Source organism: Meles meles, chromosome 17, assembly GCF_922984935.1.
Source record: "Meles meles chromosome 17, mMelMel3.1 paternal haplotype, whole genome shotgun sequence".
Classification (NCBI taxonomy): Eukaryota; Metazoa; Chordata; class Mammalia; order Carnivora; family Mustelidae; genus Meles; species Meles meles.
This window is the reverse complement of record NC_060082.1, coordinates 2,191,091-2,214,353: the sequence shown is the minus strand read 5'-3', so window position 1 is coordinate 2,214,353 and position 23,263 is coordinate 2,191,091. Positions and strand designations below refer to the sequence as shown.

At 60.8% G+C, this 23,263-nt stretch overlaps 1 protein-coding gene across 1 annotated transcript; it reads right to left on the bottom strand.

Annotated features, from left to right (window-relative positions):
* Window positions 1–1,095: 1,095 nt before the first annotated feature.
* PRCC (proline rich mitotic checkpoint control factor) lies at window positions 1,096–23,197 on the bottom strand. The gene is made up of 7 exons (XM_045982758.1): window positions 22,476–23,197; window positions 13,791–13,838; window positions 10,636–11,202; window positions 8,284–8,379; window positions 5,895–6,038; window positions 4,012–4,077; window positions 1,096–1,520 (listed from the first exon to the last, which is right to left on the bottom strand). Exons 1-7 carry the CDS (start codon window positions 22,941–22,943, stop codon window positions 1,434–1,436), a joined length of 1,476 nt encoding a protein of 491 aa, XP_045838714.1. The 5' UTR covers window positions 22,944–23,197; the 3' UTR covers window positions 1,096–1,433.
* Between the last annotated feature and the right edge of the window lie 66 nt (window positions 23,198–23,263).

Sequence of the window (23,263 nt, the reverse complement as noted above, 5' to 3'; positions counted from 1 at the left end):
CCGGTGTCCCTGCGGGATGCCGGAGCCCTGTCTGGCTCCAACCCGAAGTGGGTCAGATTTCAGATAAGTGGGTGGTTTTCCTGTAAGTGACGAGAGCCTCCCGTGTACTTAATGAGAAACAGACTCCAAGACGTACCCGGCCCACACGACGGGGCCGGCAAGAGCCCTCCTGCAACCTCCCTCCCAGCCCCAGGTCCCCGCGCCACTGGCTTCCAGCTGCCCCCGTGGCTGGAACCTTCTGTCTGTCACCAGGGCTGTCCGGCCTTCCTCCTGGCGCTTCCCTGTGCAGAAGCGGGCAGCAGCTGGAGGCGAGCTGCTGAGTCCCGTCAGCTCCCCGCCCGGGGCCGGGTACCAGGCACTTCACAGGACTCCGCCAACATCCTCACGGAGGGAACAGGAAGCCGCCAGGGCACAGCCCTGCTGGAGCCCCGGTGCCCTCGACAACACGCTCCACGGCGGTGTGTACAAGGACCCGCGCGGTTCCCGGACCGGGGCCTGCATGTCCTGCACCCTACCACCACCTCCGCCGGAACCCCGTGCTGCTGGCGGGCACCCCGGTGCAGAAACACGAACTGAGGCCGTGACCCTGCTGTCCCCTCCCTCTCCAGCACAAAGGTCGGGATGCAGAAGTCTCCAAGGAGATCCGTCTGGCCCCAAGGCCCTCCGCAAGGCTTCCAAAACCAGTCAAGGCCAAGCGCAGCCAGTGTGAACACGCATCCTCTTCAGGGACAGACACTGGCCACTTCTGCTGTTGGACTGAATTTGCTGACAACTCTCGTCTCGGGAAGAACGTCTCTGACCTCCTCTCATCTTCAGAGACACTGAGACCAGCAATACTTTCCAGATCTGGGACCACAGGCCTCTGCCCCACACAAACTCGTACATGTAATTCCCAGGGTCTTCAGTGGCCGTGAACGCAGCTTAGGTGGGCACAGAGGAAAAGGCAGAGAGATCGCTGAGGCAGCTCGTGACGGTTCAGAGGGTGCGCTGCACAAGGGTAACGTCAGATCCAGAACCAGCAAACAAGGGAGAAAGATCCAGAATGGAAAAAACGAAACCACACTAGAAAGTAGGAAAGGGCTTAGGGCAAGCAAAGTCTGTCAGACTGAATGTTTTATTTCAACAGACACCCCTGGTTTAAAAAAAAAAAAAAAAAAGAAAGAAAGAAAGTGGAGGGAGGGGCTCCCCGTTTCATCACCCCCACCAGGGAGCCGCGCGCCCGTCCAGGAGCTCAGAGCCCCATCGGAAGCGTCGCTCCAGTCTCTGCTCGCTCCGAGGCCGAGGAGCTGAATTTTCTAACTTGTGTTAAGAAAAATCTATCAAATGTGTTCATTCTCGCAGAGGCGAGGGCCGGGGCCTCAGGGACAGAGCCTGGGCTTGGAGCAGCAGGGTCCCCGAGGTGAGGCCGGGCGCTGGGCAGCAGGTCCGGAGCCCTAGAACCCGTACTTTGCCTGGGTCTGCCGGCGGCTAAGCTTGTTCTCCGACCACGTGTTCTTCAGCTCCAGCTCCCGCTCCTTAGCCTGTGGCGAGGGACACGGGCGCGCTGAGCCGACTGGGGTGCCGAGGGGCCTCCCTCTCGCCTCTGCGGGCTTCCCACCTAACATCTTCCTCCCCCGGAGCAGGCACAGGGAAAGAGCAAAGCCCCCAAGACAGTTCACTGTCTCTTAGTTAGCAGAAAGGGAAGACCCTGGGAAGGCAGAGAAGAAACGGCTCTTTGGGGAGCGGAGAGCATCTCCCTGGGGCCTGAAGGGCTGAAGCAGACGAAGAACTCGAGAACATCCTGGTCCGAGGGCGCCTGCTGGCTCCATCAGAGGAGCAGGCCGCTCCTGATCTCAGGGTCACGAGTTCAAGCCCCATGTGGGGTGTACAGATGACTTAAAAATAAAATAGGGGCGCCTGGGGGGCTCAGTCGGTGAAGGATCTGCCCTCGGCTCAGGTCATGATCCTGGGGTCCTGGGATCGAGTCCCGCATCGGGCTCCCTGCTCAGCGGGGAGCCTGCCTCTCCCTCTCTGCTGATTCCCCGCTTGCGCTCACACACACTCATGCTCTCTCTCTCTCAAATAAATAAAATCTTTAAAAGTAAATAAATAAATGTAAAATAATTTTTTAAAAGATTTTATTTATTTATTTGACAGACAGAGATCACAAGTAGGCAGAGAGGCAGGCAGAGAGAAGGGGGGTAAGCAGGCTCCCCGCTGAGCAGAGAGCCCGATGCGGGGCTCAGTTAAGACCCTGAGATCATGACCTGAGCCGAAGGCAGAGGCTTAACCCCCTGAGCCACACAGGCACCCCAATATAAAATAACTTTTAAAGAAATAATCCTGGACCTCATCCGCTGAAATTAAACCGAATCCCTCAGGAATGCGGGCAAAGGCGAGTTGGAGGGCACATCGGAAAGCAAGACAGACCCGGCGCCTGGGACGCTGACCAGCCAGCCAAGGAGGACAGGGAGGAGGGAGAGCACAGGGGAGGGCCGTGGACAGTGGGGGAGGAACGGGGAGGTCGGCTCCAAGGTGCGGACAGGGCCACACTGGACGCCAGCCCCGCCACAGCTACGCTGGGGGATGCGGTTTTGCTGCTGTGCTGAGTGGATGTGGGACCTGAGAAAGTCACACCACTTTCCAGTACAACCCGGAGCTGTGGTAAACCGCCTGGAGGGTACGGAACGGAGACCTTCCTCCGCGGACCTCAGCATGGCACTCGGGGAGTGAACACGCACTGCCCTAGAGAAGGGCTTGTTGATCCCACCCCACGAGAGTAACGGACGCCGGCTCACCTCCCCCGGAAGAGGGCAGGGATTGAGAGCTTGGGTCGGAAAGAAGTTCCTAGCCTCAAATCCTTTCCCTACCAAAAACGAGACGGGGTAAGGACACAGAGGGTCCCTGAAAAGGAAGGTGAAACCATGAGGGGAACAATGGAAACGGGTTCCCCACTGAAACCTGCGGGCAGCACGTGGGCCCCCAGGAAAGGGCCGGGACAGCACACTGCCAGCGGGGCCTCAGAAACATGTCTAATGACTAAATGAGGACTTCAGAGTTGCTGGGTCCTATCCGGTAAGTAACATTCTAATTCCAAAAGACATTTCTGGATTATCTGTGTTAACTACTTGTGTTGGTATTTCTTCCCACAGAAGCGCGAGAATACAAGCCTCCTGGGGCGCCTTGGGGGCTCCGTCGGTTAAGCGTCCCACTCTTGGTTTCGGGTCAGATCATGATCTCAAGGTCGTGGGATCAACCCCGGGTCAGGCTCTGTGCTGAGCACGAGTCGGCCTGGATTCTCCCCGTCTGCCTCTCCCCTCGCTGGTGTGCTTGCTCACATGCTCGCTCTCTCAAATAAGTAAATAAAATCTTAAACCAAAACCAACCTCCTTATCAGATGGAGAGTTTGCTAAAAGCAGATAAACCAACCTTTTCCTTTAAAATAGTTTCTTAAATCCCTAAATAAGCTTGCTATTTACTTACTTTATTTTTTTATAGAGATTGTGTTTTATTTTTTTTAATTTTATTTATTTACTTGACAGACAGAGATCACAAGCAGGCAGAGAGGCAGGCAGAGAGAGAGGGAGAAGCAGGCTCCCCGCTGAGCAGAGAGCCCGATGCGGGGCTCGATCCCAGGACCCTGCGATCATGACCTGAGCCGAAGGCAGAGGCTTTAACCCACTGAGCCACCCAGGCGCCCCATATTTACTTATTTATTTTTGATAAACTAATCTCTTTAAAAGAACCATATGAGAAACCACTTTGCTGCCCTCTGCTTCGCGTTCCCGTGTCTCAATCACTCCAGGCCCTCGCCTCTGAGTCTTGGGGGAAGTGAGGCAGGAGCCCAGTGGGTCATTCTAAAGGACTCATCGCCCCCTGGTGGCCACGTGGAGAACCCGCCCTGGGCCAGGCGGCAGTAGGCCCGTGCTGGGTCTGGCCGGGTCTGGCTGGCACTGGCCCGGTCTGGCCGGCACTGGCCCAGGTTACAGGGCCCCACAGGCCTCAGGCCGGGGGGGCCCCCCAGCCTCTCACCTGATGGATCAGGTACGTGATCTGGTGCTTCCGCCGCTGCTGGCCTGTCGGCTGCTCACCTTTCTTCTGCGAGGGAAGAAAACACAATCATTAAGCCACAGGGAAAAAGGAGAAGTATCGCACGTGCCCAGCCAGAGGTGCCAGAAGGCTGGGGGCTGAGAAACCAACCACACAGCCCAAATCCTGGGGGAGAAAAGTCTGCTTGGGGCTGTTTTTACGTCTGTACACTCATGAAACAGTTACTGTTATTAAGGCCATTACGCAAAACACCCAGACTTAGCAGACCCGCCTGGAACCGCTGATACTCCCGCGGGACTGGAAATGCCGGCGTCGGGACCGAGTGTTCCCAGCCCAGCAAGGAGCCGGGCTCTGCCCCCGGCAGACACTCGAGTTACAGTGCCTGCAGGAGGTCTAAACCCACAGCAGTTTAAGGCCACGAGTGACCTCCGGCCCGCCAGGCCCTCTCGCAAGCCTGCCCATCTCCCCCACCGCCCGACTCATCTCTTCCCTCCTCCCGGCAGTGTGCACGCCAGCCCCGCAGTTCGAATCTCCACCGTCACCCCACCTGTCTCCAGGCTTCCAGCCTCCACCCAGAACGGCACTGAAGGCCTCACCGAGCCCTGATGCAAAGGCTTTCCTGTCCAAGTCTGTACTGGTCCTGCAGTCTTCCTGCCCTCCGCCAGAGCGGTCTCAGACCAGAAGCTTCCTAATCAGCCACACCAGCTCCCAGCACTCCTCTCTGGAGTGTCCTCAGCAGCCTGTCATCCCTCATCAACACTCGAGTGTCCTGATGTCTCTCTCCCAGCTCCACTGGAAACGCCTCAAGGATAGGAACCGTATCTTTTCCTTCTTCTTACAAAATCTAGCTCTAATACAATAAGATGGTGCAAAGAGAACCTGGACCTGGGGAAAGCGCGAACTCCGATTCCCTGCTGCTACGCAACATCACTTAACATGACCGTCAAAGACGGCCAAGGCGAACCAACCCCGGCCCGCGGTGAGCGCCGTTACCATGCAATGATGCTTCTCGACCCATAGTCAGGAGATCGTGCTCTCCTAAGTGGTTTTTCCAGGAAACAGTGATAGATCTGTGCTGATCTAACCACAATCCTTTGCTCTGTCCTGTATGACCGCCAGCATTCAGTTAAAACAAACGGCTGGGGCCTGGACGGCCATCTGTGGCCACAGAACAAAGCAGAGAAAGTCAGGGGGATGAGAAGGGAGTGAGATGCCCGACCTTGGCCTTGCTGGTGCTGGGCTCAAATCCAGGGCTTCCCCACATTCCCCCCTGCTGTGGCAGCCTCATTAATGTCCACACTTGCTGTACTCAGCTACTAGGTGGAGAGGAGTTCATCACAGGGAAGGCAGGAGCGCGGCATGGGACGCGTGAGGAATAAAGCATCTGAAAGCCACAGCTGGCTACGATAAACAGAGCGAGCGGAAAGGAGGGGTTGCGCATGCAGAAGCTGAGCCCCCGGGACTCTGCTGTTATGCCCACACCTCCAGGATGTGCTGAGCCAGGCTCCAGCTCAACAGCACGGAGGAAGGATCCGACTGTCGGCAGAGGGCAGAGCGGCCGCCAGCTCCGGCCAGCCAAGGAAGCAGCCGCAACACGTCAAAGCTCTTCCTAAGGGCAGGATGGGCAACGGCGGTCCCCGCCCCCCTGCTCACTCTCAGCAACCAGGCTCCGCCGTCCAGATGGGAAGCAGAGGGCTGCAAAGCTCTGGAAGGCAGAGGCGGCTTCCGCGAGGCGCGAGCACACCCCACAACACGGGCAGCAGGCGCGCCTGACAGGTGCTGCGCGGTAACGATCGGGTGTGGGGTCAGGACAGGGCTAGGCCCAGATTTTGCTTTGGGGCCACGCAACAGACCTTCCCACTTACTTTGCTGAATGACTTCATGGTCTTCTCTTCTGTCAATGACTTGGTCATCCACTGCTGGGCCCCACTGAGCTGGTCATCACCTTTGATCTCCACAAAGTTGACCTCCTCCCTCCCTCGGTTCCTCTTGCCCTGTAGCCGCTTAAACTGCAAAGGACAAAGAAAGCAGGAGTAGAGGCTCTGGGTGAGAAATTGGGATGTCACTAGTGATCCAGAATTTCCAGATGGTCTTGTGACTCCCCGCTCCTCTGCGCCCCCAACTCCCTGACCCCTCCCAGTATAATGTCCCCTTTCGCCCCACCACCACCAAGCTCCCCTGATTCCAGATGAAAGGCAGCTGCTCCGAAGCTCCCCTGCCCTCAGGGAAAGGGAGTCCCGGGCAGCACTTCCAAACATGAGTGCAGGGGATGACTGCTAAGAATCTGTACGCAAAATACAAATACACTGTATCTATTGAAAAGGACTGTATACAGTTTTCAAAAGAAGAATTCAGGCTAGGGGCGCCTGGGTGGCTCAGTGGGTTAAGCCTCTGCCTTCGGCTCAGGTCATGATCTCGGGGTCCTGGGATCGAGCCCCACGACGGTTTCTCTGCTCAGTGGGGAGCCTGCTTACCCCCTCTCTCTGCCTGCCTCTCTGCCTACTTGTGATCTCTGTCAAATAGATAAAATCTTTTAAAAAAAACAAAACAAAGGGGGCGCCTGGGTGGTTCAGTGGGTTAAGCCTCTGCCTTTGGCTCAGGTCATGATTTCAGGGTGCTGGGTCAAACCCCACGTCGGTTTCTCTGCTCAGCAGGGAGCCTGCCTTCCCCCCGTCTCTCTGCCTGCTGCTCTGCGCACTTGTGATCTCTGTCTGTCAAATAAATAAATAAAATCTTTAAAAACAAAAAAACCAAAAAAATTAAAAAAGAATTCAAGCTAAAAAAAACACAAAAATCCTAGGATTTCTCCTCTAAAACCTGGTTTTCAAATGTCTGCTCCTTCTCATTGGTTTGGTCTCACAAAAGTCAGCAGATACCACACCAGAGCGGACCCAGAGAGGGAGACGGGGAGAGGGAGCCCCACAAGAAAGGCCTGGCAAATTTTCTGGGAGACTGCTACTCTCTCTTTTCCCTCACCAAAAATGCAGATCACACCAAGACCACCCAAAGATGCGCCTGGAAAGCAGTGTGGGTGAGGACTCCAGTGAGAAGCACTCAAGGCGCCTGGGGGACCCCATCTGTTGAGTGTCTGCCTTCGGCTCAGGTCATGATCTTGGGGACCTGGGACTGAGCCCCAGGCCCGGCTCTATGCTCAGTGGGCAGTCTGCTTCTCCCTCTCCCTCTGCCCCTCCCCACCACTCGTTCTCTCTCCCTCTTAAAATGAATAAAAAAAAAATTTTAAGGAAAAACAAAACAGAACACTCAGAGACTTGAGTGGAACCCAGCTCCCAGTCTGAGCATTATCAGTGAGGCTTGGAGGGGCATTCCGCCCACAAAAAAACTAACTTTCGCCACAGGATGAGCCTTCTGGTGCCTCCCAGGTGGAGGACAAAGAGGCCAACTCTGGGACTTGCTGGGGATTCACCAGCAGGGGACTGGGGGATGAACCCATCAACCGCAGGAAGAAAAATGCAGAGGAACCGACACCCTTCTGTGAAAAGGTGAGCAGACGACTGTTTTGCCTAACAACCTGTATGGAAAGACTAAGAACCTGTATGGAAAGACTAAGAACCTGTATGGAAAGACGTAGCACCTGGATTCCTCCAGCCCCTCCTAATGGGCCACGACCTCCCTCCAGAGAGAACAATCCTTTACCCATCAACACAGCCTAATGGTGCGGGACGGGTTTTCGTCTCTCCTGGTGCAGAGTTAGGGAGCTCAGCAGCGGGGCACCCAAGAGCGGGACACAGGCCTTATTCACGGGGGTGGGCGCTGTTCCCGCCCCAAATCCACTCCCCACTTATTGTTTGAGGCAAGTGAGCGCCACATTCCGGATAGGCACCCACCACCCCCACCCAAATTCAGCCCACCCGGCCCCCGCAACCACACGTGGCCACGGGGGACGAGATTCTAGTCAACGAGGAACCTTGGGGAGGTTTCCTAAACCGCGAGGGAGAGAGCCCTTCCTCCGGCGCTCTCCCCAGGCCGCATTAGCGGCTATCGCTGGCCGGAAGGACGGAGGCCACAAGCAGGGCCAGCAGACTGACCGTCAGGAGGGCCAGACCGCCTCGCGCCTTCTTCGAGGAGCGAAAAAGCGAGCTGCCCTGACTTCAGCCACCACGTTGGAGTTTCCCGGTTACGAGCCGCCACAGCGAAGCAAGATTCCACACAGCTAAAACCCCTGTTTTCTCTTTAGTTTCAGATTTGAAACCTGGTGTCCATGGGTCAGAGCTGGTCACTAGTGCGTTAACTTACTGCCTCGTCATCGATGAAGGAGGCATCTGGGGCGATTTCCTGGGGGGGGACCAGGGCCGGGTCCTGTGCAGGATAGTAGCCACCACTGTAATAATCCTGCAGCCGAGAGGGGACAAAACACACCAACTGAGACGGGGGGACGGAGCAGACCCCTCCCGGGAGCCCTCAAGCCCACCAGTTCAAGCCGCCGAGCCCAAGGATCCCCAAGACCCACCCTTGACTCAAGAGCAATCCGCACTACCCAGACAGGGGACACAGTTCCGGGAAGGGTGACAGGAAATAAAGACCCTCTTTCCCGCTTCAGTTCACACCCCGCTCCCTCAGGAGGTGATTCCCAGCCCTTAAGCCACACTGCCCTTGGCCCCGCCTCCGGCCCCGCCCCTCAGCCTCAGCCCCGCCCCCGGCTCCCCTCAGCCTCCTCTCACTCCTGAGGCAGAGACAAGCTCCCCATGAGCAGGGGGAGTGGTGTGAGGGCACAGCATTCCCGCTTCCAGTCTTACTTGGGGCCTCTGGCCGCAAGGCCACCGCCGGCCTATGGCCGGGAGGGCGCAGATGTAGCACAGAACTCGAATTACCTACCGTAGGCCTGAGACTAACACTGTGTCTGACACAATGTTTCTTTGCACGAAAACAGGAAACAAGATCAGTGATCACAGGGCGGTGCAGAATTTACAACAAGGCAGGGAACAAGCCAGGTATGTTACCACACACTTAGCTCTGGAATCTGAGGACCAGCCTGAGCCCCACAGGTGCTGCGGGTCCCAGAGGAAAAGGGGTGCAGGCAGGGCGAGCCCCCGGGGGACACCGGGAGAGGCGCCCTTCCTGTCATACTTTCTCCCAATTCTTCCCCTTTTGCCCCTAGCTCCAAAAATGACCCTCTAAGAACATTTACTTTCTGGGGAGCTAAATGGAAACCAAGGTTTAATACAGACCAAGAAAATACATGAAAATCCAGAGCGCTCACACAGAGACATGCAACCGCAGGGCACGGAGCAAACGTAACGTGCTCTCGTGTGCACAGACTGCCTCGTGCAGCTTATAAATGGATTCCGAATGCCTGTTATTCATTTTAAATGGCTTTTTTTTTTTTTTTGGCTAAAGAGGTCAAAACACTCTTATCTTCCTCCTCCTTCCTTCTAACAATGTTGAAGGGAGATACACGGTCCCTGATCCACCTACAGGACACATCGAGGCTCAACAGCAAACACTTAGGAAATATTTAGAAATTGTTGGGGCGCCTGGTTGTCTCAGTCCGTTAAGTGTCTGCTTCTGGCTCAGATCATGATCCTGGGGTGCTGGGAAAAAGCCCTCATGTTGGGCTCCCTGCTCAGCGGGAAGCCTGCTTCTCCCTATCCCTCTGCTGCCCTATCTGCTTGTGCCGTCAGATGAATAAAATCCTAAAAAAGAGAAGAACAGGGTCCCCCCAAAGCCCACCCATGATGGGTCCCTACCCATGCCCAGGCTGAAGATGAACACTGGCGGTTCACAATCGCAGGGGTCCCAAGGGACTTCAGTCTCGGAAAACCACCACCAGCTGCCCCTGCTCCACCAGCAGCCCCGCGGCCAGCCCCCTCCCGCCGAGAACCCCCTCCAGCCAGGGCGCCCTGCGGCCAGGAGTCTCCTAAACCCACTGGCGAGCGGCCGGGCACACTCACTCCCACGCCACCCATGGCAATGCCGAGCAGCTCCGCCAAAGGGCACTTTGACCCAAAGTCATTACCCGGCATTTGCTGTCCCAGGCACTGCGCTACATGGACGGGACGGCCTGGCGAGAGCAGGCCACCGCTCTTAAGCCCCTCGCACGAGGGAGCTGCTCGGACTCACGCAGCATGTGATTCAAAGCCCAAACTGCCCCCGGGCCCCCCTCTCTCTCACAACACAAATGCCAGCCCGCTGGCTCCCCAGGGCGGGCGTCCCTACCCGTCCGACCTTCCAGGGCCCGGTCTTCCGCGTCCTCCCTTCTCCCTCTTCCCTGCTGTGTCGACTCTCCAGATGCCCCGGCCCTCAGCCCGTCCTCTCCTGTCCCTGCTCTCGGTCACCCACTCCAGCGCGTGCATCCCCGCCACCCCCACCCGCGAGGCCACCCTGGATCTCCCAGACCGGAGGCCGCTGTCTTCCGCCTCCTCCCTGCCCGCTCGCCGGCTCCTACGATGAGGGCCGGTGCTGGGAACCGAGGTACCGGTTCCGCCAGCCTTGGCGACTCGGGCAGTTTTAGGCGCATGCGGTTCCGGACAAAGGTGGCACGTTTGAGGCCCCACGTGTGCAGGAAAACCAAGACGCCAGAAGACCGAAATCCAGCCACAGCGACAGCACGGAGGCTGCCCCGCTCCGGCGCGCCGGGCCTCTACCCACCTGATAATAAGCACCAGCGGCATTGGCGTCGCCGTACGTGGCGAACTGGCTGTAGCCGTAATCGTCCCCGGGCGTCGGCGCCCACGGGGCCCCACTGGAGCCCGCCGCCATCTTGAACTCCAGCGGCGCATTGGCCGCATCGTCCTGGAAGGCCGGCTCTAGTTCTGTGCCTGGAGGCGGCTCTTCAGGGACGGTGGGGACGGGGTACGGGTACGGCTCCACTCCAGGCGGCTCAGCCTTGTCAGGGAGGGAGAAAAAGTTCTCGGGGGCCACCTCCTCGTCACTGTCGTCCTCCTCCTGCGTGATCTGCTTCGTCACCTGCAGGGCGGCACTCTTGGCGGCAGCCTTGATGGCAGAGGGCGACGGAGTGGTGGTCGTGGCGCCCACGACAGAGGCGACGGGAGAGGGCTTGGTCTTGGAAGCCTGTCTGGAGGGCTTGGCGTCGGACGAGCCGTCCGCGGGTCTCCGGGAGAAGGCGTGGGGGAGGAGCAACCTGTTAGTCTCTTTCACGGTCAGGTTTTTAGGTTGGGGAAGCAGGGCAGACAGACCCGTCCCCTCGCCGGATCCCTGGTGAGCGCAGGTTCGGGGAAAGAGGAAAGACAGGAGACGAGTGAGATCTCGGGATCTGTATTACCCGCATCAAGAGCGAGAACTAGACGGGCACCCCGGCCCACAATCCTGCCAGCCCTGGCTTCCTTCTCTCCTCTGCCCACTTGGCGCACCCAACGGGGCTGACTCTCCCAGCCGGGGCCCTTCCACCGGCTGTTCCTCCCAAGGCGAGATGCCGTCCCTGGTCTCCTCGGCTCCTTCCGCAGCCCTCTGCCACATAGCCTTCCCTGATTCTGTGTTTTGGGCAAATGTGACGCTCTTTTTCTTTTTAAGTTTTTATTTAAATTCAATTTAATTAACATATACTGTACTATTGGCTTTAGAAGTAGAATTTAGTGATTCGTCCATTGCATACAACACCCCCATGCTCCTTACTTCAGATGCCCCGCCCAGTTTCCCCATCCCTCCACCCTCACCCCTCTGACAGCCCTCAACAGCCCTCAGCCCTCAGCCCTCCGTTTGCTTCCTGGAGTTCAGCGGCTCCGAGGCGGTGCTCTTATCCCACGTCATTCTTCCTCCCCAGCAGCCCCGGGCTCTCTCCAGCGACTGCTCTGTCTCTCTCCATGCCTTGAAGGCTCCTCTTAACATAGGAACCCTCTGCTTCCTTTCGACTGCTACTCAAAGTCAAAACCAAGGCTCTGTCCAAAAGATACCCGTTCCTGTTGCCCCAAGTCCTCTCCCTGCCCAAGGACAGCCCTATAGATGTGGCATATTCAGCTACGCCCCGCCAAGCACTGAACTTCTCAATCTGAAAGCTGACGGGCTCCGCCCATCCACAGCTCCTACCACCCATAAAAATCTCTGATTCTGCTCTCTGCATGCTGCAGGGCCAGGCTGGTCTAGGTGCAGAGCAGACCGAGGTGTCCGTCTGAAAAAGGAGAATGGAGGGGCGCCTGGGGGGCTCAGTTGGTTAAGCGGTCATAATCTCAGGGTCCTGGGATCGAGTCCCGCATCAGATTCCCTGTTCAGCAGGGAGTCTGTTCTCCCTCTCCCTCTGCCCCTCTCCTCTGCTCGTGCTTGCTCTTTCTCCCTCTCAAATAAATAAATAATACCTAAGAAAGGAAGGAAGGGTGAAAGGGAGGAACGAAGGGAGGGAAGGAGGGAGAGTGGGTAAGGTCACCAAGCCCCTGTCCCGGAAGGCCAGGATTTCTCAGCCCCTTGGCCAACCAGCGCCCGGGGCAAGTGAAATGGGGCTTGGGAGTCAGGCAGGCAGCAGGGCTCATCCCGCAAGCGGGCCCCCTCCCTGCTGTGGGTCCTGGAAGACCGCAGACCAGAGCGTGTAGGCACGGGGCCGACAGGCCACGTGGAGTGCCTGCTCAGGCGACCCTGAGGCGTCTGCCTCAGACATCTGGGGTCACAGCCACAGCCCCCTGCGGCGCTGGGTCCCCACTCGGCCCCCAGCCGAGTTCTCTACCCACCCCCCACCCCCCACCACGCGCTGGCAAGGCTGCTCTTGACTCCCGAGGCCTTCTGAGCCCATGTCCTCCCATGGCTAGAGCTGCCCACCCGCCTCCTCCAGGAAGCCATCCTGGTAACGGAGAGCTGGCCTCCAGCAGCCTCAGCTGCCCGCGTGTGCGGTGACTCCTCCCCCATCGCCCCCTGTAAGCAGGGCCACAAGCTCACCCTCACCCCGGTGCCCTTTCTCCCTCCCACGTGACTGGGCCGCCAGCCGTCCCAGCGGTGGACCGACACCTTGGCGGCCTCAGGGAAGGGGCAGCCTCCGCATCGTGCACCTGAGTCCAGAGGCGACATCCTGAGAGCCGAGACCAGTCCAGCATTTGTTCTTCTGCAGACATGTGGTCCGTGAGCGCAGAGAGCACTCGAGGCCCCGAGTACGGGGCAGAACAGGAAAAACTCCCGGGGGCCGGAATCGAGGCACGGGGACAAGGGGGAGCAGAGAGGTCACCTCCCGGCACGGTCTGGTGCGGACTTCGGGTCACAGCTCCGGAGCCGGAACCCAGTGCAGCAGGGACGGGCTCGGACTCCACGGTGAGCCCGTGAGTCAGACCCCCCCACCCTGCCCCACTCGCCCGCTGAGCCCGGCAAGCTCCTTCCGCTCCCGGGTGCCCCAGGTAGGATGTCGGGGTGATGACGACCCCGGGCCTCGGAGGACTCGCTCAAGCAAATGCTGGTACAACGCGCAGAACAGTGCCCCGTACGCAGGAGATGCTCGTTACGCGTTTGTTCTCCAGGTTAAAAGTGAGACGGGGAGAAGATGGAGAATTTTAAAACACAGATGTTCCCTCCCATGGTTCTGACCCATCTGTTTCCTACTCTGCCTCCCGACACGATCCCTGGAGCGGAAACACACGGCCACCCCTGGTTTCCAGGTCCTCCGCCCTGCCTGTGCCTGCCGGGCAGCCTTGAGGGGCGGGCAGAGAGCACAGGGGCGGGAGTCGCCCAGAAAAACCACCCAGAAACGGCCGGTCCTCCCGTCCTCGCACCTGCCCTAAGTGCGCTGGGGCATGCGCCGGGCATCACAGCTCCCGCTCTCGGCAAGCAGCGCGGGCAGGAAGAGGCGGCCTCCGCCACGCCGCGAAGCTTACCTGAAGGACGGTTTTCTTCTTGGAGGGCTCGTCTTCCTCGGAATCTGACTAAGAGAAAAAGAAATGGAGTAAGGCCCTCCTGCGAGAGGGCAGCGGAGGAAGCAGCCGGGTCAGGTGAGGGCCGTGGGAGGAAGGCCGCGCGAGGGTCCCCCCATCTTGTCCCTGCCCCACCGAGCACCCCCCCGAGGGCAGAGCTCCTCTCCTGCCCCTGACGTCAGACGCAGGGGATGTGCCCAACTCCCCAGGCCACTCATTCTCCTGCCCCAGACCCGTGGCACAACCTTCACACCATCAGTTTTTATCCCGTCAAAGGAGAACTCTTTCCTCCCATGTAGACTTGGTGGGAAGAAAAGGCTCTGCCCGTTCTTCTCCTTGTAAATCTGTCCACGAGAAGATGAATGGGATTCGACCCGCGGTCGCCCTCGGCTCAGCCTCACTTCCGGAACGGCTCACCCAGACTCCATAACCACGCGGCCGGCGGCCTCCGGCGGGAGCCAGCGGTGTGTTAACTACTCTTCTGCGCGGCATTAAAGGTCAAAGCCGTTGGAGAAATCCATTCTCCAACTATGATCTACTGTCTGCCAGACAGAGTTGTTCGTGTCCAGGAAGAAGGCAGGCCAGTGGGGATGGTGAGCGCCTGGGGCGAGACAGGCGGCCCCTCGTCCAGCCCTCTGGCTCACGGGACCGCTCCCAGCTCGAGCTCTCGCACCAACCCGCACGCGCCGCCCAGCGCCAGCTCCTGCGCACCCCAACCATCAGAAGGGGGTCAGGCGTACGAACAGCAAGCTCTACCACTCGGGTTTTTAAAACATTAATCCTAACCCCCAAGCCAGGAACCCTGAAAGCCTTCCATCTGTGCCCGGGGCCCTTGGTTTAGGCATCTGCGCGTAACGGGCCTCTGAGACCCGCTCATCTCCAAGCTTCTGCAAGAACTCAACCCCCCCCCCGCCTTCCTCAGGAGACCCTCCTAGCCCACCAGTTCCTTCCTGGGCTCTTGGGCTACAAGGACCTCACAGCAGCCGAGAACCTACTCTAGGCGAGACACGGTGCTCCATACAGAACTTCCCGACGGCTGCGCTGGGCTGCGTTACAGGCAAGGCTGCAGGGGCACGAGGGCGGGCCTGGAGCAGGGAGAGCCGCAGACCGCTCATCCCCAGGGGCCTCCAGGACTTTGTGTGTGTGCGGTGACACAGAAGTCCCTTCCCTCAAGGAACTTTCGGTCCAGTAAGAAGAACAAGCACCCCAGTAACCGCAAAGAAGGCGGTAAGACACAGGACATCAAGGGGCACCGGGGAGCGCAGTCGGCGAAGCTTCGTTCTTGATTTCAGCTCCGGTCGTGATCTCAGGGTCGACATCCGCCCCCACCCCTGTGGAGCTCATCACAGAGCACCAAGCCTGCTTTAGGTTCTCTCAGTAAACAAACAAACATGAGGACGTCAAGCGCGGCTCAAACATCCCCTCAAAAGACCTGCTGGTCCCACGTTCCCTTCTTCCACGTGGGGGCCTCGCCCAGCACCCGTCCTGCATCTCCACCTCAGCCCCGGGCCCTCTGCTGTCTGCGCCCGGGGCTTCCTGACGCCGAGCTCCCAAGAATCTTCCCGGCTCTGTGAAGGTGACATTTTTTCTGTCCTTTTTTTTTTAACTTTTAAAAAGATGTATTTGGGAGAGAGCACACATGCCATCGGGGCGGGGAGGGGCAGAGGGAGGGAGAGTCTCAAGCAGACTCCGCGCTCACCATGAAGCCTGACCCAGGGCTGGATCTTAGGACCCTGAGATCATGACCTGAGCTGAAACGGAGAGCCAAGGGTTGGACGCTCAACCGACTGAGCCCCCAGGGCGCCCCTGAACGTCCCATCTTTCTCGCTCATACATATCCTTGCTTTCCCACCGTCTAGTTCAAGACTGCCTCGCGGGCGTCTGTGAGCAACGATGTCCGCCGCTCACTGCTCACTGCGCACGTTGGCGACACCTGCACGGGGAGCCTGCCGGGGCACTTACGTAGGGGCTGAGGAAAGGACACGGTCATCCAGGGGTAGGCAACTGCCTACGCTTCCCTTAGTCCTCCCGGCAACACCTGCCGGCAGACGTCATCGCCTCAGTTCTGAGGGCCCGGAGGGGAGGCCTGGCGAGCTTCCATGGCAGCCAGAACTCGGTGGGACCGGGCCCTGCGCCTCTGCAGAGACACCACGCCCGGCTGGCAGCCCGGCCCGAGCGCCCCGGAGACCCCGCGGGACGCACCAGGAGCACGAGTCTGAGTCTCGGCTCTGCTGCTTCTCTGCCCCCTCCCCCGAGCCTGCTGGAAAGGACACACACGTCCCAGCCAAGACTGCACGCGCTACTGGCCACGAAGAGGGACGTAATTAAAATTCTAGGCAGAGTTCAGGGACTCTCAGTCTCTCTGGCCTGCAAGATGTTACACTCAAAGGAACAACCCGAAGCCCCCAACCCCTCACGTTTTGACCTGTTCTCTCCGTCTCCAGCTTCCAGGCCTCGCAGACCCCTGACCACGCCCCCCCCTTCTGCCCACGAAGCCTCGTCCCCGCCCGCAGACCCCGGGACACAACTGAACTCCCACACTTCACACAACAGCTCCCGCTGCGACGATCCAGAAACAAATTTTAAGAGCACCTGGTGGCTCAGTGGGTTAAGCCGCTGCCTTCGGCTCAGGTCATGATCTCAGGGTCCTGGGATCGAGCCCCGCATCGGGCTCTCTGCTCGGGAGGGAGCCTGCTTCCCCTTCTCTCTCTGCCTGCCTCTCTGCCTACTTGTGATTCTGTCATAAATGAATAAAATCTTTAAAAACAAAAACAAATTTTAGCCAAGTTTAAGACGACGACGTCCATAGAACCGTACAAGCACATTCTCGTTCCTCAGATACGTGACGAACAGAACGAGGCCCCGTGAGGCTGACTGGCCGTGGGACAGAGCCGGCGGCTCGGGCCACGCCGAGGAAGCGCCGCTTCTCCCTCCAAGGGCTCACGCTGCTTCCATGGCGCTGTTGGCCTTGGGCTCCAGGTTCTCTGTGTGCCTGCACGGCCTGCAGGAGCGGCCTGCTGCTCCTGGACTCGGGGAGCTGCGACGGGCTCTCATGACCACCCCATCTCAGAACACCGGGTCCTAACCCACCGAACTGCCTTAAAAGTCATCTCGCAATGCGCCCAGTCTACGGCAGAGCCCCTGAAACACGGCACCCGAGTTGGAATCCAAGTGCTCTGAGCCCCGAACCCCGTAAACCCCCGGCTATCCATCTCTGGGGAGGGACAGAGCAGAGTCTCTGCCTCTGAGGGTTGACAAACAGGCCTCGGGGACATCCGGGCCCACTTCGGGGCTGTGGGGCAAGTCCAGGGGGCCTGGGGGCGCGGACGGAGGAACACTGCCCCTGCCCCTCACGTGAACTCGCACCACCTCTGCCCTAGAGGCGGTGGCCACACAGAGCTCCTGGACCCGCGGCGGAGGCTCAGAGGCCGCGTGAAGCCCTCGAGGCTGTGGGAGGCACTAACAGAAGGAGAGCAACGAAGAAAACCCATTTCTGGCGCGCAGTGCGCCAAAGCACGGAGGGGGCGAGGCACATGGGCCCCTAGTGGCCTGGGGCCTCCCCTCGGAACCCTGCGGAGGAACGTCCACTTGGCTTCCCGGAGACCCTGTTGGAGGTGACGGGCTCAGCCCCAGTGCACATCTCATTTAGACGCAAGGAGAACTTCCTGGGCAGGGACAGGGACAGAAGCCCACCGGACCTTCTCCTTTATCACAGCGAAACACACACGACATGAAATGTGCAACTGGGAAGCACCATGTGCACTCAGCGGGCTGAACCACCGTCACCACCGTCCATTGCTGGAACTTTCCATCATCCCAAACAGTTAAGTCTGTTCCTCCCAAACCACAGCCATCGTGGCCCTCTCCCTGCCCTCCAGCCCCCGGGCACTGCTCCTCCCCACTCTGTGCCTGTGAACGCACACACCGTGGGGAGCCTCGCACAAGGGGGCCCTGCAGCACGTGCCCGTCTGCGGCCGGCGGGCTTCCCTGAGCGCTCGCTGTACACGGGCCGGCGTCTCCTCCCTTGCTCGGGCTGCACGGCGGCCCGCCGCGTGCTGCTCATCCGCTCACATGTGCTTGGACACCAGGGACGGCGCTTCTGGGGACGCAGGTATGCAGGTGTCCCTGAGTCCTGCTCTCAGCTCTTCTCACCTGGGACGCAAGCTGCCGGACTGGAGGGGCACCCGGCCGGCTCAGTCGGTATCTCAGGGTTGTGAGCTCGAGCCCCACATGGAGTATGGAGCTCACTTAGAGAAAGTTTTTTTAATTTAAAAAAAAGAAACCGCTGCATTACAGAGAAACTCTAAGTAACTCTCTGAGGGACTGCCCAACTGTCCCCACAGGAGGCTGTCCAGCGAGAGCCCTGGAGTCGAACCCTGGAGTGCTGACGACCAGCCAAGGGCGGGCTGAGCGGCGCTCTGTGGTCAGACCCGGAGACGGGGTGACGTCTGGGACCCCAGAGCACCGGGGCCCACCCAGAGCGGGTCCTCCTGGGCTTCAGAGGCACAGACTGGTCGTGCCTTGGAAATAAGTCATCGGTTCCTTCCTTGGCCTCCTAAGAGCCCGGAGCCTCCATGGCCACCACCATCCTCTCCGCCCCAGCTGCCAAGAGTGACAAGACACACGACTGAGACTGCTGAGCAAACGGAAACAGACATTTTCCATTAAGCAGAGCCCGCTGGGATCTGCTAATCTATGGAAGCCTCCCTCCCCGGGGCAGCCTCCCTCTTATCTCCCTGGGCTCTGCTTCGGACAGACTCCCTCTCCGAAACGGCAATCACTAGCTGCCAGGGCCAGGAGCCAAGGAGGAAATGAAGGCCCAGGCAGAGACCCCCCCCCCCCCCGGGCTCCAAACCCGAATCACTGGTCCACTCCTCGCTGCTATTATCCCAATCAGTCAGATCCATCAACTCGTCTCCCTCTTCCGCCTCCGGGATCCGGCGCAGACCCGTGCCCTGCGGGGAGAGCGGCGCCTTGTCCGCCCACCGCCACATCCCACGCCCGGGGCTGCTCGCGGCTCTCTCCGCCACAGACGTGACGACGGAAGCAAACAGGCCTGCGGTCTGCCAAAGCGGGATTTCAGACCCATCTCTGTTCTCTCGACTCCCCAGTCCGTAAACGAGGGGCGATGCTGGGCTGAGAGTCCCGGCCCCTGGGCAGGTGCCCCCATGGACGTGTGTGCTCCTTCCCTCCCGACCGAGGGCTGAGGCTGTGCTCTCTCCGCTGCAGTGGACGCTTACTTCCTTGCATAACAGAAATGACCAAAACGAACAAAACCTCCCATCTCACAGCTGCCAATTTCCCACAATCCGGGTAAACGATCTGAAAACACGGGTAGGACGGAGCCAGATAACCCCGAAACGTGTTCGCTCTGGAACGCATGTCCTGAGACCGAGAACTCCGACAGCAAACTGACTTCTCTAATGCTGACCTTCCGTGCCCTGACGGGAGAAGTCTGCATCCCCTACGTCCGCAAAATCACCAATCGACCTGAGCCCGGAGCAAGGCCACACCACGGAGATAAGAAGGGCAGAGGCGCGGCGACCCCCATTCCACGGTCACTCCTACTTCCTCACGCAACTGGACAGCTGACCGGGACAAAGAACGGGGCACTGCCTGTCCCCACTGCGGCTGGCCGGGGAGCCGGCCCAGAGCAGAGCGAGTGCGGGCGCTCGTGGAAAACCAGACTCGGGACGGAGTGCGTGGCCCCACCTGGGCTGCTTGCTAGGAGGAATTACAGAACAAGAAGGCGGCGGTGTGGGTGGCCGTCGTTCCCCGCAGGAAGGCTGAGGAGCAGAGAAAACCCGCTCTGCAGACAAAGAAAAACAGATCAGACACGTTGAGAGCTGTGGGGGTCCCCGACAGACCTCCGATGCCTGCCTCTAGCCCCTTCGCGAGGCCCCTCGGTGCGTGTACGACGCGTGACTAGTCAAGCTAGTTCGAGGGGCCTTCGGACACCGGCGGCCAAGTAAATGCACCTGAACCCCATCTGTCCCGTTCCTGTCCTCCCGCGGTACACGGCACCACCACCCACCCAGCTGACTGAGCTACAAGGCAGGGGCCAGCCTGAGACCTGGCCTTCACCCAGGCCATCGCAGGGACAGCCTACGCCGACCGGCCACTTCGGCCTCCCGAACAGACCTGCGCCCCTGCGTCCGGGCCAGCACTCTCTCTCACGCTGCGCCCACCCGTCTTGCTCCCTGCAGGTCTTGGCCACTCTGTGACCAAGGAACCCTTGCTAGGCCCTTAAGGGTGCTTCCCCACCCCAGGGTCACGTACAAAGGCCTTTGCGAGGCGCGCACGGCCCGCACCCCTGGCCTCCGCGCCCTTCCCCGGCTCCAGCTCCTGCGCTGTACTGACAGCGGGTGCGCCCCGAGCACCGTCGCCCTCTCGCCGCCGGGCCCCTGCAACGGCGCCCCACGACCTGATGGCTCCTGGGCGCCGCACCTCCCTCTCTCTGGCTCCCTCCGACTCAATGATCTCCTCTCTGTTCTGACACCTCCTCGCTCCGGAAGGCTCCCCACTTGGAGACAGGATCGGCGCCCGCCAGGTGTGCTCCCCCGGCGCCGGCTCTTGCGCAGCTCTCCCAACCTGACCTCAGGTCTACCTCCTCGGCAGTCTCGTCCAGCAGACCGCGAGGTCCTCGGGGGCAGAGCCGATCACGGTCACCCCTGTCCTCTCGGCTCCCGGCACAGACAAGCGGCTCCGCGCTGAAGGAGCGAAGAAACTAGAGTTCAGGGTCAGTAACTCTGCTGCAACGCCGAGCCCCGAGCGGAAGTCACTTAAGGAAACCTTTCCTTTCCTCGAACGTGCACTCGGAGCCGGCTGGGTGCAGGACACAGAGCCTAGACGCAGAAATGCTCAGAACCGGAGGGGACCACGGCCGCCCCCACGTGGCCATCCCCAACTCTCCGAGGCCACCCCCCCACGGGAACCACGCGTTCGGAGACCGCCACCAACTCAGGCAGGACGACAAGAGGGAATGGGGGCTGAGGGCTGGCATCTGGCTTTCTCTAACGACCGCGTCACTGTCACGCTCGGGAATTTTCGTGAGCTCCGCTGACAGAGGAGCAGACTGGGGAGCCCTCGGAGCGACCGCCCCGAGCCCGCCGGGACGGAAGGTTGGAGGACCTCTCCCAGCCACGCTTCCTAAGGCTGCGCTCGTAGACCTGGACACGAGCTCCCCCACCGTCACGGTACAAAGGGCCGCGCAGCCCACAGCACCGCGTCCCCCACACTTACTCCGACACCACGTGGTGCGGGGAAACGTGAAGGGAAAGAAGAAGCCCGAGGACACGAACCCGTTTGTTTCTATCTTACTCAGGCACTTCTCTCTGCTCAAGGTTAGATCAAGGCCCAAGCACGTTCCAGCGGTGCGACAGGCGATCCCAGAGACAGAGACGACAGGCTCGGGGACGATAACACAGCTCGTGGTAGAAAGTCTGCAGCGAGACGGTGGGGGAGATTCCGGAACCTCCTCCCACGTCCACGCGAGCTCATCGGCTCAGAAGACACGCGGGGACAGTCTGAGCGAGCGGGGCTGGAAGGCGCGGGAGCCCTGTCCTCGGGAGCCTGGCGCACGCGTGGACGGAGACGCGGAAGGCGCCACGGGAGGCCTCGGGGCTTGAGGGCAGCCCGGGCGTCCTCCCGGAGCAGCCGGCTTGCAGAGGAGGCGAGGCGGGGGACGGCAGGCTGTGTGGGGACGGTGCTGAGGGACCGGGAGACGAGCAGGGAACCGGCCCGAGACAGAGCTGCGCGCCTGCAGGAACGCAAGAGCGAGAGGAGCTTCTCTCCGAGGGTCACCGAGGGGGCCAGAAGGCCTGACCAATTCACTCTGCAGAAGAGAGAGCGGGAGGAACTCGCCAAGACCCTAAACCGCCGGCCGTGGGCCTCGTGTCTCCCTCTCTCCCAAGCGCCCGCCCCAGAAGAGGCCTTGTTTCCCGTTCCCAGGCGCAGAAAACGAGGTAAGCTCCGCCGCCTCTTCTGCAAACAGGGCCAAGCGCCCCGGCTCATGGGGCGTGGCCATGCCTAGATGGGGAAACCGAGGCAGGGCCTGGAGACCAGCGACCCCCGTCCTCACCTGCACTGTGTCCTTCCCGGGGGAGGCCGCACACCGGCACCGGCCTGGCCGCAGACGCCAGAGCGTCCTGCCCGGTCCCGCGTCCCCGCAGCACGGAGCCCGCCACGCCCCTCTTCCTCCCGGCCGGCCGCTTCTGGGCGGGATGCCCGGGGCAGGGCGCGCCCCCACGTCCGCGGGGCGCGGAACCCTGCCTCCTCCGTCACTTCTCCCCGCTCAGGCCTCGCGCTGCGCCAGGACAGGGGAGCGGCGAGGGCCGCGGCGCAGACGCCACAGGGGAGCCGCACGCAGCGCGGCGGCCGGGAATGCGCGCGCCGGGGCCGGACGGGGCCGGGGCCGCACGGGGCCCTTCCGCAGGCGGGTCCAGCCGCAGAAACCGCACCAACGGGTCCCCGGGTTGACAGACGCGCTGCCGGCTCCCGCGGCAGCCGGAGCCCCGCGGACCGCCAGCAGCGGCCGCACGTACGGGACGCGGCCCCGGGACCTCCAGGCCCCGCGCACAGCCCGCCCCGCCCCCGCCCGGCCCGGCCCGGCCCGAGGCGCCGTGCGGGCTGCCCTCCCCGGACACTCACATCCCCCTGATGCAGCTCCGGCGCCGCGATCTTCACGGGCTCCGTCCTCTTCTTTGGCTTGGGAAGGCCCAGGGGGGGCCCGGCACCGCCCATGGAGGGGGGCAGGCCGAGGCCCGGGCCGCGGGGCGAGGGCAGCCCCAGCCCCAGCCCCTCCCCAGCTCCCGCCGCCTCAGCCGGGCTCACGCCCGGAGGCGGGGGGAAGCCTCCGAGGCCGAAGGGCAAGGGCGGCGGAGGCTGGAGCCGGGGGTCCCCGGCGGGCGGGGGCAGCAGCAGCGGCGGGGGGAAGGCTGGGGCCAGCATCTGGGGGGGCGGAGGCAGCAAGGCCGGGCCCTTGGGTGCGGGGAGAGAAGCGAACAAGCCCCCCAAAGTGGGCCCGGACGTAGGGGCCGCCGCCTCCTCCTCCTCCGGCTCCGGCTCGGCCTCATCCGGCTCACTCTCATCGCTGCTGGCGTAAGCAACCAGCGACATGGCGCCTCCCGCCTTTGGGGCGCCCTTGCCGGCGGACGAGGCCTACTTGAGACCGGGGATCCCCGGAGGCCTAGTGAGCCCCGCCACTGGGCGGGGCGGGGCACCGAAAAGCCCGCCTTCTCCGTACTCTGGGGCTAGCCGCGGCAGGAGCTCATGGCCACGGTAGATTTCCACCGAGTAAGGCTTCCCTCTTCACTTAGGCGCCCAGTCCCGGGCAACTACACACAGCTAATGGCCGCCGAGTCACTCCGCCTCCTCCTCCCCTCACCGACACGCAAACTACAACTCCCAGAGGACACTTTGGCCACAACTCCATTCTC